The sequence below is a fragment of the Melanotaenia boesemani genome, chromosome 22 (genome assembly GCF_017639745.1).
Source record: "Melanotaenia boesemani isolate fMelBoe1 chromosome 22, fMelBoe1.pri, whole genome shotgun sequence".
Taxonomy (NCBI): domain Eukaryota; kingdom Metazoa; phylum Chordata; class Actinopteri; order Atheriniformes; family Melanotaeniidae; genus Melanotaenia; species Melanotaenia boesemani.
In genome coordinates, this window is record NC_055703.1 from 22,952,756 (window position 1) to 22,974,563 (window position 21,808).

A 21,808-nucleotide genomic window follows, 5' to 3' on the forward strand; every position below is an offset into this window, starting at 1 on the left:
CTTAGTTACTACACATTGAATTTAACAGCACGAGAGCAGCTTCCATGTAGTGGACCTTTGCAGCACCAGTGGGCTCCTCTAAAGCCTGGTTTATGGTAGTCATTTGCTCCCTTTTGCATTGTTTTCTGTGCCAAAAATGATGTCCCCACTGTTGGTCTCAACTTCAGTGTTATATAGGATAGTTAGGCACCTCCACATGTTTTTTAACGTTGCATGCACGTCGGAGCTGGCACATGCAAAATATACTATACACACTTAAAGCTGGTATGTGTAAACAGGCGTCTCTACAAAACAATTAATGCAGGAGCATAGAGATTACTAGATAGAGGGACTTTTCCAATAGTTGGACTGCTGCTAACTGTGTAAAAGCCTCCAGGATTGCTTTATATTCCCTATGTTTTTCTATGACAGAGGTGCGTTGATGCATTTTTGTCATCAGAGACACCTAATAATTCGAAGAAGTTTAAAAACAGAGCAAAAAAAAACAAAAAACAAAAACAAACAAAAAAACATGATAAACAACAGCCAGGTATCATAGACTCTGACAATACCACATACCTAATATTGAGTAGGACCTGCAGGTGATGCAGATCTGGAATGTTGTCTGTTTCCTTTTTGTGAAAAGCACCCAGGAAGCATTATGCAGGTTAGTAATGATTGACCAATAGTTTAAATGTTTACTATCACTGTTTCTCTTATGCTTATCCTCCAGTTTGATGGCCTAAAAATGAGATGGAAGCTAAAATTGCGGTTAGCTGTAAGCATAAGTACTGCTGTTCAAACCTCAACACCAAATGTGACCAAAACACAGAGAATCAAACACTGCAGATGGGTTTGATTTGCTTGTCATTTGATTTGCTTGTCATATATTATTCAGGATCAGTTCTTGCAGAGATGCATGGACCAGAAGAGCAGGAAGCATTTAAAACCTTGACTTCTTTTGTAGAGCTTTATTAAAAATGATTTTAAATTACAGCAGCCAAAATAACTTTGGGAACTTTGTTCCATCAATTTCAAGTAAAGTTCTTGGATTTGTCTATCTCAATCACAAACAAAGTTGAGGCTTTGTCCCCAACTAAGTGAAGCCACATCCTTGCATTGTCGCACAGTCTTCTGGGAGTCATTGATTTTCTTTTGTGTTGGATGAAATAAAAACAGAACACAGTGTCTACTCCTCACCAAGCGGACCCTGCACAAAACAGTTGGGAACCAGATTGTAAACATCCAACCAACAAAGGTCCGTATTCACTTCTGTAAGTTTACAGTGTACCAAACACAGCTAAAAGACGTAATTAAACAAGTATTTGACTTGCATACATTATGGGATGACAAACACCTCTAAATAAAAGCTAATGTTGTTCAGTCACAGCTTAATGTGTATATACGCAGCTGCTCTCCAACACAGGGGGATTTTCAGTCAACGGTGTGTTTACAGCTTGTTCTGTTGTCAAACAGCCCATAAAGTCAATTTATACTTTTATAAACAAACTAAGGAATTTTGGAGAAAAACATTGCAAAAACTCATTTAAAACTAAGATTTATTACAGTATTTTGCAGGATGCAGGAATTTGCATGGAGAATGATCAAACGCGCTTGATCGTTCATTCTGAATAAATGCCAAATTATGAGGTCATTTTGCAGCTAAATGTACATTACGTGGACAGTTGCAGCTTTATTTTCTGCCTTGATTCCAATCTTTACTGTATTTCTCATCCTGTCCAAGATGAATTTATTCCTGCGAGATTGGCCTGGTGAGACATTAATTTAATGTCGGCCACTGCTTTGTCTCTGTTCGCCAATATCTGCTGAAAGAATCCATAGCTCCAGATATTAAAAAAGTAATAAGACAGAGAGAGACATCGGAGTGGAGGTGGAATGAGAGACGTGAGGAAGATGAGGTGTCACGTAATGGGTCACATTCATTACCAGCACCAGCTGCTATTTGACTCTCGTTTTGGTTGAAAATCTGTTTTAGACCAGTACGGGATTCTAAAGGACAGCTGCTGTATTTTTATGCATTTCCAGTTTATATCTGGTCATTTTAAAGACCTTTTATTTTTTAAAATGCCTATTATAGAAATCCCTAACTCTTCATATAAAACAAGTTACAGCAACAAGTTATTAAATCCAGATGAAGAGCATGTGGAACAGTCAATAGGTCTGCAACAAGCAAATCGACCTTGACTTAAAATAGTTTTTATTCACTGCTGTTTTGTCATTATCTGCTGAAGGAATTCATATCTCAAGATGTTAATACATCAATATGTTAATTATTCTTTAAGTGATTTTAAATACCATTCGATGTACTGAAAAGTACTGGAACCAGCAAATAAGGGGACCTTGAGTCGGGTCTCTTGGTGATTGTTTCCAAAGTCACAAATAAAAAGTTAAGTTCAACTCTGACACAAACAGCAGATTAAGATGTGACAGGTGAGGGTGCCAGGATTGGGTATAAAAGGCGTGTTCACCAAAGACTTAATCTTCTCAAGCAAGGCAACTGCATTTCATGAGTTAATGTCATTAATCATTAAAAATATTTCTGAATGACAGATTGTACATATATTTGGTCTTCTACAACATCTACAGACTATAAAATGGTTAAAAATATTCAGGGGTGCATCAGTGACCACAGCATGGGTGGCTTCTTATGATGCAGAGGTAGATTTTGGAATTTTTCTGAGAGACATGCTACCATCGAGGTGATATGGCTACTTCTGAAGACCAAGACCACATTCTGCACAACTTCCAACAGCGTGGCTTTAAACACACAGAGTGTGTGTGTTTGACTGGCCTGTTGTCTACATCTGTCTCCTATTTAAAATGTATGAAGCATCCTCAAGAGGAGAATCAGACAACAGCAACTACAGACTGTTGAGAAACTGAAATCTTATATTTAGCAGGAATGGACAGGGAGTCCTCTGAAAACTGCAACAATGAGTATCCTCACCTCCCTAACCATTAAAGAGAAACTAAGTTAAGGAACACCATGGGAAACATGACATAATCACAGCTTTTATTTAGTTTGTTACACGCATCAAATCCAGGATGTCTTATATTTTACAAAATACAATGAAGCAAATCCATGAAGATAGGACCAATAATGTATTTGGACTGGAATCAAGAATGGTTCACTTCCCAACCTCCTATCTTTTTAAATTTATATCACTTAACCCCTTAATACCTGAATTTATTTACAATTATATAAAAACAAAATAAATACCAGAAAGAAAAAAAAAACTAGCATAAAACTAAATACAATTAAATATTAAAATAATTAATAATATGAAATAAATACACAAATAAAAATAATTAAACACAATTAATTAATAAGATTATTATTATTTTCTTTTGTAAATTTGCAACAGTAAGTGCAAGGGTTAATGAGACCATGTCCACTCATTCACTTGTTCACTCTCATACTATCATATATTTAAAGGTTTTATATTTGCTCTCATGATCTAAAACACAAGTCTTGAAAACATCCCAAAAAGTTGATTTAAATTACATGATACACATCAGCTGAACTGGTAAATTTTATATTTTGCAGGAAGGACAGGACACACCGAGGTGGTTCGGGTCGTTTTCCATCCAGAAAAAATCAGCTTCGCAAGTCTCCTCAAAGTCTTTTGGGAAAGTCATGACCCGACTCAAGGTACAGCATCACCCTCTTATACTGTAACACCTGACCCTCAAAAGGAAAGCGGGGAGATGTAAATTGTTGTTAAAACACTGAATAAAGAGGTCTTTACCGCATCCTTTGACACAGGGAAAACAGTTGTATTTTCTTTCCAGATGTGATTCAGGCTCATATCATCTTAACAGCTTGTCTTTCTTTTCTTTGATGTTCATCAGACGGTTTTCATTAGTTTTTATCAACACCAGCTGCAATATAAGTCCAGAAGGAAATCCAGATTTCCCAAAGCTCAGCAAGAACCACAATTTAATCTTCTATTTTTAAGGGCCCTTGCTAAAAAAGAATCCAAACCAATAAGATCAAGAGGCCTTCATATGTGCTCTTGCCAATTTCCTACTAAAATATGTTATTGCCAGAGCAGGAAATACTTTAAATATTTAAAAATTCACATATTTTGACCTACAGCACCCATCACTTTACCTGCTTTACGCATTCTGGGTTGGTAACATGTTCTGGAAGCATTTGACAGGAATCCTTTCAATAAGTTACAACTTCTGCTAGATAGCAGCGGTGAAACTGACAATACGCTGCCTTTTGGTGCCGCTTGGTTTGAAGTTTCCAGATGAAACACGACAGGGATGCAACACAAGTCTTCATACCTTTCCTACCCTTAAAGGAATACCTTTTTTTCAAGTGGAGTTGTGTGAAGTACTTGTATTGAGTCTGTGTTTTATCCACAGTAGTCTGGAGTTAACACACACTCATTTTAAAGAATCAGACTTTCCTCACAACTGACTTGAGCTACTTAGAACAAAGCCGTGGGATTCTTTTTTTCACCATTTAAACAATTTAAACTTAAAAAAAAAATTATAGTATTAAATTCATTTTTACACTGAGTCACAAATGTTTTGTGGTTGAGAAAAATGAAGCAGCAACATGAAAAGTATTTCTGTGTTTTAATGAGTCTACAGTGTGTGTAAATCTGTTGGATAGTGAGTGACCTTTCATAAAAAAAAAAACATGCTAAACTAGACACTAAAAAATAAACAGCTTGGACTTGAACTTTCTGAACAGTGCTGAGTTAAAGTGACTGCCCCCTCAGCTTATTACAAAATGACAGAAGGCAGAGGTCTTAACAATATTTTCTTTTCCAGTTAGCACTAAAAGGCACTTGCTGCACAGATGCTCTGACTCTTCCACCTCGCTGATCTTCTTCTTTTGGGGAGCATTTGAATAATGTCCTCAGTGATGTCTTTATCACTTATGCTGCACGCAGGTTCAAACTGAAAGGCCAAACAGAAGCCATGTTTCTAACCAAAGACTACAGGCGCCCATCGTTTGTCTGAGTTCATCCTTCTCATCTATGGCCCAGAAAACAATCACAGCTGAATATTTTGAAGGATGTCTCAGTTGCCAAAAAGCATTTGGAGTAGAAAGTATTGAAAAAGAGGAAGATATCCAAAGGAGGTACAAAAAAAGATACCCTTCCTGCAGAAGTCTTTTACCACCTACAAAATCAGAAAGGAGTGTGTCATGTTAATCTTGCATTGTAAATGTAATTAAAAGTGAAAATGTGTTTTATATGATACTTAAACAATTTAAATATTACAAAAATAATGAAATACAGGCGCAGGCTGCAATAAAACACTGGTTTGATGATTCAGCTGTGTAATGCCTTTTAATTCAAATTTAATGTGAAAAAATGCGTAAATAATGACATCTCATGTTGTTAAATGACCTCACTCCTCTCACTTCATATCAGTCCTGTATTCCTTGATGCAAGGAGACAAGACAGATGGATGACTCAGCTGTGTTCTATTAGGAATAGGGGAAGGCTTCTCCAACCAAGTGATGTCAATACCCAGAATGCATTGTGACGTGGAAAGATTTTTTTTCTAATCTCATTGAAAAAGAAAAGATAAGACATACAGAGTTTTAAAATATTCATGCCCATTCACATAACTAAATTTACTGTAAACTGAATCAGTCATTTTACTCTGGGTTGCTTTTATATCTTTACAACCTACAGTGGTGGTGAGTCACATTTAAGTAAGAGGGAACATCATTTTACAACCAGTAGCTTCTGAAATATCTGCTTCACACATTAGCAGGGCTTGATTTGGACTAATTGAAATTTTAACATTGCTAATAAATCTTACAGCGTTTGAAAGCCTGTTTGTGACCTCTGCCAAGGTAGAGGTCATGTTTTCGGTGGCATTGGTTTGTCTGTCTGTTAGCAACATAAATCAAAAAGTTAGATTTTAATGAAAAAAAAGGAATAAAAACAAGTGATTAGATTTTGGGGGTGATCCAGATCACCACCTGGATCCAGGAATTTTTTAAAGAATTCTTTATTATGGGGAGATAGGGATAATTTTGCCATTAGATCTTCTAACTAAAAAAATAATCAGCCCACAATCATTGCTTAAAAAATTTTACATTGGCTTTGCGGAGGTCTCTATTTTAAATGGTGCCACACATGTAGGGTAAGAAAAATTATTTTGTTTGTGGGGTGAACAGCAGATAGAGTATGTGGGTTGTGCTCATTAAAACTTACCAAATCTTCTCTGCCAATGAAAAACATATTATTCTGCTGCAGATTTGAACAATCCACGAAGTGGACTTCTCAAAAGATAACATCACAAGAAGATTGTTTCTTCACCCTCTAAGCAATTAGGAACTGAAGACAGTCTTTTTTTAGATTTGCAGTCAAGGTATGCAGGATGATATGGCCGATGGCTCTCTACCCAAACAACCCAGAACAGCAGGCTGCACACAGCCACTCTCAAGCTGACCATGGCTGCCCTTCACTGTCAGGCCCATTTGTGCTGGTGTTAGCAACATATGCAGTGAAACCTGGACGTGTGGAAGTATGTTATGTTCAGCGATGGGTCCACACTCTGCCTACAGCAGCTAGGAGTCAGCAGTAGGGTCAAAGTATGGAGAAGATGCAGAGAATAATATGCTGATTGCTGCCCTGAGAGGGTTTGTTGGAGGTAGTGTGATGGTGCTTCATGGCATCTACCTCACTGGTAAAACTAGGCTTGTCATCATTGGAGACAATCTCAATGCAGGGAGATAAGATAAGATTCTGCAACCATCAGCAAGCCGATATCTTCCCAGTCTGAGACCAAACTCAAGAGAATTTGAGGGTGGTGAGGATGGAATGGCCTGCCTGAAGTCCTGACCTCAACCCAACTGAGCACTTGTGAGATCAGCATGGATGTGCTATTCGTGCCAGATTGACCAACACAACCATTTTGGTAGATGATGAATGGGATGTCATCCCTCAGCGGTGTGATCAAGCTGGTGACCAGCATGAGGAGGAAGTGCCAGGTTTGTGTGTGGCTGTGTATGGTTGTTCCACATGCTACTGAGGCCCCTGTTTGTTAAATGAAGGAATTGTTAAATTGCCTATATGTCCATTTACTTCAGGCTCCAATCATCCAATCTGATGAACGCCACCAAACGAGTCAGTTGCAGAATGAGCTGTTTGTGATTTTTGCAAGTTTTTAATGGGCACAACCCACATACTCAACTCAGCTGCTCATCCAACAAATGCATTTTCCTTACAAATGTGCCCCATTTCAAAGAGAAATAAAGAGACTTCCCAAAAGTATACGATTTCTTGCCAAGAAGCATTGTTACAATGAATAAATAATCCACCAAACATAAATTCCCTCCGTTTTTGTGCTAAAATTAGAATCTTAGCATGTTAGTATCTCCAGCACAGGTGCAGGTAATGTCATAAGGTAGATCACATAAGCTCAAATGTCATCTAAGTCATCAGAAACTATTAACGCCTGCATCTACGTAGGACTAATGAATAGAACGACACACTCCAACGCTATCCTAAAAAAGTTTGAAACATTAAGGCTGAGAAGCTGACAAGCTGACAGCAAAATTATGAAATGATCAAATCAGCTTTCACTCCTGCCAAGACAGGCAGGTCATATTTTTGGAAAAGCTGTCAGCTGTTGTTTTCACATAATGTGATGTTTCCTCTGCCAAGAACCGGAGACGAAGGCATCTCACGTCAGCTGAAATCCTCCGGTCTTTATTTTAACATTTGTTTGTATGCATGTGTTCAGGGATGCGTCAGGGGAACGATGTTGGGACGACGTACAGATCTGCCATCTACACCTACACACAGCAGCAGCTTGAGGAAGCTCTGGCCTCCAAACATCAATACCAGAAGGTAGACAAACCGTTCAGTCTTTGTTTAATTGTTTTTTTTTTTTTTGTTTGTTTTTTGGGGGGGATGGTTTGTGTGTGTTAAAACATCCTGATGTTATAAACGTGGAAACGCACATATCTTGATTTTAAAAAAGAAATTAATTGGCTGGAGAACGTGAGAAATATGCTCATGTTAACCCATACTATGATCATCCTCTCTTTTTCTAGTTACAACCCTTATCATTGTCTCATTTCATTTCCCAGCGTCCCCCTCTCCATCCAAATCCTTGCTGTCTACATCAGAACCTCTCAGATACACAGTGCATAAATGCCGTAATATAACAGATCTGGCTATTTTTACATGCAACATATATGCCCATATGCTTTTAAAGTCAGCTCACACAAAAGATGTTCGCATGCTGCCTCTGTTGAATCGTCTCCTGCTGAGGCTTTTCCACCACCATCCCACCAGAGGGCTTGTTTCCATGGAAACTGACTAGGAAGAGTTTACTCTATTTTTCTCTATTCTTTTCTAGTGTAGTCTGGTCTCCTCACCCTGTTTGCCCTTCCTTTTCTTTCTAAAACCTTTTTCTTTTTCTTTCAGCAGAATTTGGCGTTAAGTGAAGCACCTCAATGGATTTTTCCGTAGGTGGGATTGTTGCGGTTTTCTGTTGACAGGTGGAGTCATTAGGCTGCCACAATGCTTTTGATCTTTTATGTATAGAATGAATGGGAAATAAACTTGGCCAATGGGAAGGGGTCATCACGTTGGCGCACTGGAGAGTGGGACTGAAATGTAAAAAGTTTTTGTCACATTAAATTCTTCTGTGCTAAACTGTATGAAAGGGAAATTCTTAAAGCATGAATTTTACTGAAGGTCAGTTTCCTGTCAAAGGATGTGAATGTACTTAGTAAGTTTCAGTGCATTCTTCAGAATCACCTCCAGTTTTGATAAACATCCCTTTTACCTCCATCAGCCTATTTTATAATGTTTTGGGTCCCGGAAAAAGAAATTTATTGAAAATAAACTTAAGAACTAGCTAAAGCTTGCATGTGTGCTTAACTGGGAATCAGATTATAAGAGACTCATTGATAACAGTTTCTCCACTTACTAACTTGCTAGTCAACTTTTACATGATTTGATAGTAACCAGATATTTTTCAAGTGGATTAGTTTGTATAAATCAAGGCTCCAGACTGCGACCAAATGGTCGCATTTTGTGACTAAAATGTGAGACAATCCGAGGGTTTTTTTTAATCTACTTGCTCAATGGCGACCAATACATTTTTCGGTCTTTTTCTTGTAGTAGTTATAATTTAATTTATTTTGTTGCTAACAAACTTCTGCTCCCCTCTTCAGCCCAATAGTTCACAGTAATGCGGAAATTAGCTGCTGGTTTGCCGACTCAAACTAACTTTAATACGAGAAAAGGAGACGAACTCCAATGTGCGAATGAGCACTGTGATTGGCTTATATGTGGAAAGAGGTCTTGGGGAATTTATTAGAGGAGTATCAGTCACTGAAGCTTTTACTGCCAGGGTCTATACGGACAAGTCATATCATGCCCTATGGCGGATGATGGTGACAAAGTTGCTGTTCTGCTCGACTACGAAGTGGATATCAAATCAAATCTGATTTTATTTGATTTGACAAGTTCTATGTCTACTTGTTTTTTATTAGTGCGGCCAGTAAGCTGTATTTTTTTAATGTTATGTCAACTGCTGCACAAAAAAATGTGAATTGTAAACACTGTAATTTCTGAATTTACTTTTCAAGTATTTATCACTAATACAGTGAAAATGAGAGGAAATGTGAATATTTGCTATGCAAGGCGATTTCAGTGTGCACCCCACAGTCCTGGTGTGAATGCTTCCTAAAACAAGTATGTCCTGGCAGGTCAGATAGAGTAAGCTTTTTTAAATGAGTCTTTTATATTGACTTGCTGTGGATCCACATACATGGTATCTGCCATTCTTATGCCACCATTTTCACTACGGTGCCTCTGAATGGACAAACAATTCTGTGTGAGAAGTCAGAACTCGCTAAGCTTTAAAACTACAGTAGTGGCTTTGTTTCTAGTGCACCGTTTGGGATAAGTAATGTCTTTAAAGACACACAGAAGAAGACAGTACACATGAAAACAATATTAAAATAGTTACCTGTAGACCTGCAGTGCAGTCATCACTGCACCTGAGGCGACCTGGAGATGAAAACATGTTTATGTCTGCAAGAATTTTGGCCACTGATGGCCACCGTTTAGAACTGTGCTTGGTATTTGTAATTTCTATGCCCATTTTTACAACTAAATGTCATTAATTCTTATACACTGCACCTTTAAAGCTAATGCACAGTTGCTACTATGGGACATTTACGTGTGAATTATTATTAACACTCCAGCTGTGAAATATGCACAATTAATTTAGTTTGATGTGGCCAACTTATACTCACTGCAAACTTGATTTATAAAATTGCAGCCGACATTAGTTGAGCTCATTCACACTCAGCTTTTTTTTCCCTGCCTTAAACTCCCTTCTCTTTACATTTAATAGATAGAGAGATTCCTCTAATATAATCACCATGTCATCCTTGAAATCTTTCTTAGGTTTTGTTTCCTCTAATTTTTTTCTCACCAGATTGGCTCCCCCACCCCCTCCCATCTGTGTGTGCATGTGTGTGCATGTACGTGTTTGTGTGTGTGTGAGAACTTGGCCTGTAGCAAACACACTCCATGCCAAACCATCTGGGTCTTAAATCTGTCCACCACAAAAATCGCTTCAGTTGCAAAACTAATGCACACATGCATTCATGCACTGAGGGTTTGTTCAGATTATGTATATTTTAAATGTCCAAAACAATATACTGCTGGCTGAAGTCCTCTATGTCTGATGTTTGATGCACAGTCTCCATATTTTTTAAATTTCTGCATTTCCCCTTTAAGAGGAGAAATGAGAATAATTATTTTTCTTCCTTCTTTTTGGAGTAAATGCATTGTTTCACCACATCTAATCTCCACATATTAATTTAGCATGACTTTATGGGTGCCATATAAATATTGATGAATTTGTGCACTCAAAAATCTCATTGTCTCTGCATCCATGATGGCTGCTGCCATTTCTGTCAGCACCCACTTCTTCTCCTCTATCCAGAACTACTGAAAATGGAGAATGAATCAGAGCTCAGAATTTTACTAGCTGAATTTTCTGAGTCAGATGCTCTCTTTATCCTTCTTTTGCAGCCACATTTTAGCGTGCAGCCATGAAAAATGTAGAGGGAGGAGCAAGAACAGTGAAATATAAAAGGGGGAAAAAGCAGTCAAGTTGAAACCAGGACTGCTGATAAAGAGAGATAAAAGGGTAGAAAAGAGTCTGCTTAATTTGGTGTCATGGTATTGACCATGTTCGCTTCGGAGCTTGGCTTGATTGTATTGTTCACGCAGAGAATGACTTGGGAATTTGGTGTGTATATGTGTGTGTATGTGAGGTACAACAGCACTGCAGAAAATTACCTTGCAGGCGGCTGGTGGTTGTCTGCAGCATGAAAGGAGCCTCCCTTTTTCTTTTCTTGCCTCCTACCCATCATTTGGGTGTGCACTGCATTTGAAATGGCAGGTAGTGGTAAATGCATGTATGTGTGCGTGCTTGCGTGTTTGCTTGATGTGATCATGTGTGCTCGGCCTGTGGGTGAAAGCATGGGTGCTAAAGCAGTGTTCTCTCATTGTTCTGGTACCTCCTCTCTCTTGATGCACCTCTTTGGCTATGCTTTCTTTTCATGAATGGTCTTATATCCACTTTTCATCCCAAACCACTGCTTCCCCCCAATTTTGTTCTTCCCCTTTTCTCATTTTCATTGAATCCTCTCTCTCTCGTGCCTTTAACAAGGCAGCTTCACCTTTTTTGTGTTTAAAATTTTTATTTCTCTTTCTGTCTCATGGGTACTTATCAGTGTTGTTCACGTTTTCCTGCTTTACCAGAGCAGTCAAGGTATTTGCATTCCAAATGAGCAATCTACTTCTCTGACATGCAAATTAATGGTTGTGAATTATGCATTTATAGCAGGCTGCTAGCACAGCAGTGGGACTAGCACAAATAAGTGCAATGAAACGCTGAAAAGCAGAAGGGACAATGAAGATACCACAGCAGTATAATGGAAAATGCTGCCATTTTGAGTAACATAAGTAGCTGTAAATTATTGTCAGCGAGCCAACAGATGTATTTTTAGGCTAAAGCTGCCAGCATTTAGTGCTAAGACACAGTCAAACGAACACTCGACTTAAAGTCTTTGTTGTATCAAATACATGTAATTGGACTGAAGAACCTCTCAAAAAGTAAGCTGTGGTCATCCAGCAGGTCTTGGAAAATTACTAAAAAGTGAGTTTTAGTTTTAATATTTTGTTTACTTTATGACTCAAATTTTTCATGAAATACTTGAAGTAGCACTCATAAGACTTATACGTTTTAATGTTACATGCCACTTTATTGAGTTTCTTTGTTTAACACAAGGACAGCAGAAGTTAAAAGGGATGCATGGAATTTTGTTTCATTTGTGAAAATGCACCACATTTATAGAGCAACGAAAAGAAAAAAATCTCACTTTGAATTAGGTCCACATTTGTTGACCTAAAGGTACCTTTTGGTACAATTAGTTTTAATTTCCTCGAGAATAAATACAGCTTGTAATTTTAAAGCAACACAATATAAGTTTCCAACCTTAAAACTCTGAAATTTGACTGGTTTTAATGGCACACTGAGATTCAGTATACACATTCCTGAAGACATCATTGCTCTGTAGCGTTCGGAGGCTTAGAAAACACACTTCACAACTTGTGTTCCAGCCCATGGCATCGCATGGCAGGTAGTTTTACCTCACGGCATCGCATCACACGGTAGCACCTGTCCATTTTGAATGTGCTCCTTGGCTAATTCAGCAAAGAAATACAAGAAGACATTAACAGAAGAAGTGAGGAAAACAAAGGCAGAAAGTAACAGAGAAAGAGAAAAGAGTGAACATCAGACTGACTTTTATTGGCTTCAGAGAGCTCAGAGAAAAGACAGGATGCAAGACGGGTGCCTAATTAGCATTTTCTGGGGGCACTAAAGTGTGAAAATATTCCAAAATTCAGTAGTGATGTCTTAAATAGGCAACTTAGACCTTTCAAAATAATGGAAATCTGGATTGGCCAAAGAAATTGCAGTCTCTGTCAAGCTGCGAGGTGCAGGTGAGAGGACCCAAATGCAGGCGTGATGAGGCAGAAGGCAGACAGGTGCAGAAGTTAAGGTTTTAATGACAAAAACTGAACTAACTAAAAGAAGACCAGGAAGCCACAATGAGAAGATGACATGGATGAGACATGACATGAAGACCACAATGAACTGGCAAGGTGAAAAAAAAACCAACGGGTTTTTGATGGACTGATGAGGAACCGGTGAAGTGAATGAACAAATCAAACCTGGTGAACTATTGAACAGGAAGCAGAAAGCAAAACAGAATACCCAAAGGGAAAGAACTACAAAATAAGACAAGAAAACAAAACTAAACATGACAATACTACAAAAAACTTCAATCAAAACCCATGACAAAGCGTGACAATCCCTGGAATTTGACTACAGTTCTATGTGTGCATGTGGAGACGTTACTGTGTACAGACATATTTACAAACCAGAATGCTTTGTTGGATGCTGTTGTTTCCAATGATTGTTTTGTTTTTGTTAAACAGATTGTAAAGGTAGCTATGACTGGTCACTGACCGAGCAATCATGTCTGATTATATGCCTGGATTTTAAAACCAAATATATAAAACCTTGACCCACCCAACTGTTAACAGATCAGTTAAATTCACATCATGCACATCTCATAGTATGCCCACTGCACTCCCACAATGGCTGATGGCTAATGCAGGATTGAATCAGTGCTAGAAGAAATAATGTGGGTGAGATAAAAATTAAATCAGTTCCCAAACTTACCAGATTCAAGCATCTGATACATCCTGCAGTATTTGTTTGAAATCATGTCAAATCAAACCGGTGGGAACATCGTTACAATCATTACCTTCAGTTTATGACTCACCATCTGAATCAAGGTGGAATTTCCAAAGCAGTCCACACTTATCCATGCAAGGCCTACATCTGTTTATTATTGATATCCAGTTTATTTGGATCGGAGTTCATTAACAAAGTAGACTAAAATCCTTTAAGAGTTGTGTGTAAAAGATGTTGAATAAATAAATCTGCCTGCTGTAAGGATAAACTTGGCTCACCAGCCTGAAAGATTGAGCATCTGCCACAGAAAAGAGAACCCCAGCCTAACTGTTGTGTTTTACCTCCATCCATCTTACACAAAAGAAATTGTGGTGTGGGTGCAGCAACGACGACAAAACTTCAGCGAAAGTGACGAAGCTGAACTCCCTAAAGTTACATCTTTGCTTCCTTCTTCTTTTGCATTTGTGCTTTAAAAGAGCCACAGACTCTCTGGGTTTGTTTGATGACATCTTTTTTTATAACGGCGTCCGAGTGCTGATGTTAATTAGGTTAAAATGGTTATAAAATAATTAACTCTCCATAAGTATTAGAGCCACCAGTGTGTGAAATTACTGAGCACAGTTTGGTTTGTTTTCTCTACTTAAGTGAGCAGAAACGTTTTGTTTCTTTAAAGAGTTTAAACTTGAAGACATGCTAATTATTTAATTTTGTATTGGATTGAATAGATTTTTGTGTACATAAAAGGTCTGCTCAGTTACAAGCCCAAAAAGTCCACATTACAGCCTCCAAACTGCCCTTCTTTGCACATAAACATTTTGTTCCTGGACTTTATGACATTATTAGGAAACACAGACCTGCCTACTGGCTTTGTTGCTTCATCCTCATGCCTATATTTCACCCTTTTTTTTGGTCAAGCTGGTCAATCAAAGCAGAGTGGGTCCCCCAGGAGGGAGGTCTAAAAGAGAAAGTGCTAAAATAAAGAGAAAAGGTGTTTAAGGATTTACCTTGTATGAGAAAATACTATGTTTTGTGCAAATTGAGGCATTTATATATATTCTATGTCACCCCCTGAACTAAAAATGATAGGATGTTAATAAATAATACTAAAAATGTTTCTAAAAAAAATAATGGCATCATATAAAACACACTCATCACTTCAGGGGCCAGATCCGTACAAACTGGTGTTTATAAAAGAAGAATCTGCAATGTGAATGTAAACGCCTCAAATATTTGACCAACTATGTATTTTCAAGTTTTTCAGCAGTGTAATCCTGATAAGATGTGAAAAGAATAAGAGGATGGATAATTTACCATGAAACCCAAATGGTGATTTCAAAGAGCTTGCTCACTAAGATGGTGGCTTCTTTTTTCCTGATTTTGCTTCTTATCATCAATTTTTACAATATATGCTTCTATAGTGTTTGTTGGTGCTATAAATAATTACAGTTGCACATCTTCCATGATGGTTGTGGAAGATCCACAGCTAAAGACACCTTAAGGAGATAAATGTGGACAAACTGTTTTAATTTTCTGGCAAAAAACTGTTTAATAAGTTTTCACAGGGCTATTTAAGACATTTTCAAGCTATATGATACTATTTCATATTATGATCAATCTACGCATCTCTTACACGATGCATGAGCTGACATATGTTTTGACCCTAACCTGCAGAAGTGATAGCTTCTTACTTTTATGATTAGAGAAAACCACCAAATAAAGTTCATAAAACAGATTTTTGTCTCACTTTTGTAAATGGTACAACTTGATATAGAAACGACAGAGCAGTGACTACATCCATTGATTGTTAAAAATGGGAGTGGAAATAAGACTTGTGCACCTGCATACTGTAACAATATTCAAGATATTGTAAAAGAGAGATGTCCACACTCACAGTTTTATAAATCTGGCAAAAGTTGATAATTATGTGCAATTTTAGTCTTTAATCTAAGAGTTTTATTCATCTGACCGTTGGTCTGTACCTGAATGAAATATGATTTAAATCATTGACCAGGACATGCAGTCTTTACACCTACTGTTCCTGACAAACAGTCAATACAACATTGGCCATATGAAATGCTAATTTATGCCTTCACATGAGACTTAGTTTAACAGAAAATTCATGATTTTATTAATAATGTTCAAGCAGGCAGCTTATACCTTGACAGAATTAATGTTATTATTTGTTTTCTGCCAATGTGGATACAGCATGGCCTGTTGTTATGCTAGCTAACACAAGCTAGCATCAAATAGCTGATTTTGAAATCACCTGCTACACCTTATGCATAGTAGGTAGTATGCAGTCTGTAGTACATACTGCATACTATGTTCACTGCTTGCATGTGGGGTGCAACATGCTGACAATTAGTTTATAACACCTGGAGAAAAAGAAATGTAGAGAAAAACCGAATTAACCGGTGGTCAAATAAAAAACTATTATACAATAAACAAATTAGAAAATTATTAATAATAACAAATTAATTAAAAGTTTTGAGACTACTGCGACACACTGCATTTTGCACATTATACAAAATAGACTGGTTGGCTATGTACTGAAGAATTTAGCAAAATCAGTTCAAATGCTGAGCTGCTAAGATGATTTTGTTTCCTCTTTAACACTTTGTATTTTACTGTTGGTTGTTTTTTTCAATTAAGTTATTATATGCATCCGTCCATTGTCTATGTGAGTTTAATCCAAGGCTCAAGGGAGTTTTTAATCATCTAAATCAAATGTAAAACATCTTCATACAAACTACAACAGACCTGCTGTTTTACTTCCATTTACTTCTCTGTGTGCACCATGTTTTCAGACTTTTGATATCACCCAGCACCTAAATTGTTTTCTTAACATCTTTAATTACATCTGTTAGATCACGCCATGCAATTTCTACAGTGTTCAGTCTTTGTAGAGCAGAAGTTGTCTTTGCCTGGAAGTCTCTCATGTTAATTCCTTGATTTCTGTAGAAAATGATGTTGCTTCACAGTCTTTGAAAGGTTTAGTTTATTTATAAAATATTTTTTCAAGTGAATCATTTGAAAATGATTTATGCTACTGTGTGTAAATAATGGCTGAATTATCACACTGAAGCAGTCACATATGCCGTATAGTCACGGGATATAGAGCATATAATCAAGCTGTGAATTTGTAATATGTGGTTGGTTTCAAGTGGAATACCCAACTTCAAATCATATGAAGCACTCAGCCTTTAAAAATGTAACCTAAATGCTCAGTCTATTGCATTTGCGTTCACATTAAATTTTAACCAAACAAACATGGGTTGGCTCATATTTGTTAAAGAAAAAAAAAGAAAAAAAGCCTTAGTGTTGATCGTTGGTTGAACCATGGAAAAATAAAAATTGCTTTATTAACTACCTTCTGGTTTAGTAACTTCAGAGCTTTAGGTTTGTAGTCTTTCAGCTGTCGAATCAAGACAGACAGCAGCTTTGCAGATAAAAGGCTAAACATGTAAATGTCATAACACATTTATCTCCCCCACCATCCATGAGATGATCAAATAAAAAGCTTGGCTTTAAACCCGCCTGCTAAAAGCACCAAAACACCCTCCATCACATATTAAAGTTTCATCAGTGTGTGTGTGTCTTCATGCTCTCGTTCGTCTTTGTCTTTTAATTTACCCACACACCATCTGGTTGAGTAATTTTTATCTCAAGGAGAACAGGGTGTCATCACCAACTGATGCACTGATCATGTGGAAGTGTGTTTTTGTAGGAACCGCCGTGCTCATGCTGCATTAACACATGCATAAGATGCTATTAGATGTGTTGCAGATTAAGGTAAAGTTGATTTAAATCACACACATTAAAAGAGGCAAAAACAAATAAATAAATAAATAAGCAAGTGCATTATAAACAGAAAAAACCCCAATATTTCTATATTTGTTTCTAGTTCCAAAATTAATGATATTCTACAAGTCATTTGTTCATACACTAAAGGCAGAACTACTGAACTTGGGCTGATTTTCTCAGTTAACGGCGACTAATTCGGCATCCATCTTGCATCCTACCTGTACTCTGAGCCCTCTCTAGCATTTAAAGGTCAGTCCATTGTTGACTCCTGTCTTATCTCATGCTCTGTCCCTTGCTCTCTTTCTTTTTGTCTCCCTCTAATAACGGCTCCCATGTTTCTTTGATGAATCAGGCACGGTTTGCATTCAAAATGGCCAGTGTGCTGAAATCCAGCTGCTAGCATGTGACACAGTGTACAAAGTGAAACTCGGCTTCAGATTAGTTTTGCATTTGTGGTGCAGAAGCTAATGAGAATGATATGGATTTTTTTTAAATTTAATGTGGAAAATCCACCCAGTTCTCCTTTTTATTCGATTCTCTGCCATCATCTTCTTTGTATGTTTGTTTACAGTGCACGGGTTTATGTGCATGCGCTGTGTCTTGTTCTCTGATTTTTGTGGCAGTGCTACAGCACCACTTGCAGGCCATGCAGATATAACAAGTCCTTTTCAGTGGCTTTGTATGAGTGCACACATCTCTGGAAACAATTCCATCTTTAAAGAAAAGCTAAATCAGTTCCTTCCTCATGTGTGGGTGTAGCCTAAATTGATAATGATGTTTCTATGTTTTTGAGTCATTAGAAATGGGAATAAGAAAAGATAAATAGAAACAGTGCTCCAGTGTGTCCTGGTTTGAGGTGTTTTTCATGAAAACATCTTTGCATTCCCTTCCTGTTATTTTTTTTTAATTTCCCCCTCCTGCATTTTACTGAGTTTTACATATTTTATTTGCTTCTCACTATATTATTCACTTAGTGTTTGCTTCATTTGTTGACTTATTTCTTATTTATCTTAGTTACTGTTCTTCATTCTAGTCCGTGTTGTCTGTCAAAGACACTCAATACCTTTAGTTATCTTTGCTTGATCCCCAGCTTGCCATCTTACCACCTGCTCTCTCTTTCCGGTTCATTTGCATTCCCTATTTAATCACCTCCTGTAGTAAATGTTACTGTTGGTTTCTTTGTTCTCTGATGGATTCTAAATAATAACCCCGTTACTCGTTGTTTCATGAGTTTCTTTAGTTTTTTTTTTTTTGCTCCTGAGCTTCATGTTAGTTTTTGGACCTAATAAATGTACTTTATTTCCTTCACCTTACGAGCTGTGCTTGCATTTGGGACCACCATCTAACTACAAATGTAATGTCATAACATGGAGCAGTTTTGGACTATGTAATTTTTCTGGACACAGTAAGTATGAGAAAACAAACTTTGCTGGGTTTATCATGTCAGTATGTTGTCTGAGGATGTGTCTGGGGTGGCTATAGCTCACATGATCAGGTCAGAATTTATCTTCAATCCTTGTTTCCAAGCCTGTACTTAACACTTTCTACTTGTAATAGGTTCTTCCAGGACACATGTTAGTGCCATGTCTGAGTGCTAGCATTTGCAATGAGCTGTCTCAGAGTTTAGTTCAAGTGTCTGACAACATGATGGAAAGAATGCCTGCAAAGACAAACTTCCAGTCTCAGTTGTGTCATCCCCTTGAGTGGCTGTATTATTTGCACAGGGAGGCAGGCCATGAGATGTTCACCATATATCTCATATGAATCTTGATCAAAGTGTATCCTTAATTTTCACGTGGATAGAGTCAGACAATGAGGATCTCTTGGAAATCATTGAATTTGATGGTCATCCTTGTTTATTTGAGCCATAGCTTAGAGAAGAACTCCTAAAACAGGCTGAAACCAGAATTGCATCAGCCAAATGGGGGAAAAGGCCAATAAAATTACCACCATACAGTCCACAGCAGGTCTCTCTGCTCTTCAAGCAGTTGTTTTTTTTAAGAATTACACAAGTATTTTCTATAAGGACAACTATAGATCACAGCGCAACACAAGTAAATGTTAATCAGCTGAATTTGTAAAATATTTTGTCTTTTTTTCTTGCTTCTTTCAGGTACTTACAGAGGACGGTTTTGGTCAGATTACAACCGAAATTACTGAAGCCAAGCCGTTCTACTATGCTGAAGAATACCACCAACAATACCTGAGCAAAAACCCGGATGGATACTGTGGGCTGGGAGGGACGGGAGTCGCCTGTCCGATAGGACTCAAGAAGGCCCAGAAAGCCAACAACAGCCAGGAATGATCTCATTATCTACAATAAATTGATTTTAAAAGTGAACGCTCACAAAAGCAGAAATGTTTGAGTTTTAAACATTTAAAATGATCAGATATTTTCCTTGTTTTACATCAACCTGCCAATATTCATCAAAACTGACCATGTTGTGTGTGAGGGTGTAGGTAAAACACAACAAAATCACGTAAAATGCAGGTAAAAGTCTTAAAAAGGCTGAAAATACTCTGTTTTCTGCTTATTGTTAGCCTTTTTAATTAAAAGGCTTATTTTTTTGTCACATGCTGAACAATTTAATTTAAATAAAATCACGAGTAATGTACACCTATAAAACAGGTGTGCAAGATCAAATCAAAAGAAGAGTCTGTGTCAGCACAAAAACTGACCTTAAAAGACATCAATTTAGGGCTCCGTGTGTGTGTGGAGATTCTTAAATGACTCTTAAGATTCATAGGCAAATTAGTTATGTTTGCAGTTTTAGATCAAAAAAGGAGTTTTTGTTACTATATTACTATTTTAGAGCTCTTTGCTTTGCAACTGATAAAACTGGTGAAAGAATAAAGCATCTTTTCAAATTATAAGTATTGTCTCTTCTGTTTACTGACTTCCAGACAACATTACACTCAGTCTGGAAAAAAAATGAAGAATTCAGATCTCTGAACTAAAATGTTTAATGGTGTGCAAAGATGCATGTCAGAGTATTTTCAGAGTTGAGATGTGGTTCACTCTAGATACTTAAAAAAAGTTGAGCTATGTGATGGTTTAGCTCCTTATACATGCATGAAAGAGTTAGGCATTAAGTTTTCTTATATCGGTAAATATTTAGTGTTTCAGACGACTTCTGAAGCAGATGAGCGCATGGAAAAGCTTGGAAGCTGATAACTTTTCATGTGTGGATGGGTGAAAGCAGTTGGGATTGAGACCTTTCATTACAAATCCTGCATTGTTTCTGCTCCTGTAAGTACAAATTTTGGCGTTTCTATAGTGACGTTGCTACAGTCCTGCAGGTTTTAAAGTATCCCTGCTCCAACACACCAATTAAAGAGGTGCTCAGAGTGTGAATAATTTATATGGACTATTATTAATCCTAAAATAAATAAATTAAACTCAGGTGACTTTTTATTATTTGTATAAAACTTGCAGCAGGTAAAAAGAAGATTTTATCAAAAGAATTATTGTTTCTGTTTTGCTTTGTGTGTGTCTCTGTGTGTATGTTGTGTTTTAGGAGTGGTTGTGATGTGAATGGCCTCTTTCCTCTGATCTTTGCCTGAAACGATGTTCCAGCTCCCTCCTCATCTGTCAGTGCTGTTAATCTCCAAGCATGTGTGTGTTTTATACAGTATATGTGTGTGCTTTGATGGCACAACATGCAAACACACACACCAGCAGGAGGACTGTGTTTTTGGTGCCAGGCCCTCCAAAGCTTGGCAACAGCAGCACAAAGCAAAAGACGGAAGAGATGAGTCTCTTTGGAAATGGAGGAGTGCCACCTTGGATCTCTGCTGGGTTGGATCACCTCCATGATGCAGGCTGCAGGAACACAGCTCCACCAGCCTTTTGGAAGCTGATTCTGACCACTATTTTTGGAAATGAGCTGTTAATGTCTGAGATTTTCTGCAAATTTCTATTTCTATTTAAAGTCAGATGTAAAATGTGGGTTCACTTTTGCACTTCTAATTTTTTTTATTGAAGTTAAAATAGAATACAACAGAATATGAGGCTTTTAAAAGGGAATTTAGTTTTGATGTTCAATAATTGCATTTAGAGAAAATGTGTTGTTCATATGAGGATATAAAGAAAAACAATATCTTTACTCATCTGAGTCACTTTATGTTCTTTGTTTCTATTTTCAGTTCTTAATAAAACAACCACATGAAAGCCTTACAGTTGGTTTATGCTCATTATAGTATTGCATTTACTTGGAAA

General features: G+C 37.4%; 1 protein-coding gene across 2 annotated transcripts in view; it reads left to right on the forward strand.

The window, feature by feature from the left end:
• Positions 1 to 20,460, forward strand: part of msra (methionine sulfoxide reductase A) — a 41,803-nt gene extending 21,343 nt beyond the window's left edge. For both annotated transcript variants that reach the window (XM_041975135.1, XM_041975136.1), the window contains exons 4-6: positions 3,548 to 3,652; positions 7,726 to 7,832; positions 19,703 to 20,460. In XM_041975135.1, the coding sequence (XP_041831069.1) occupies positions 3,548 to 3,652; positions 7,726 to 7,832; positions 19,703 to 19,894 (404 nt within the window). In that variant the 3' untranslated portion in view covers positions 19,895 to 20,460. The remainder of the gene's footprint in view (positions 1 to 3,547; positions 3,653 to 7,725; positions 7,833 to 19,702) is intronic.
• Positions 20,461 to 21,808: the final 1,348 nt, after the last annotated feature.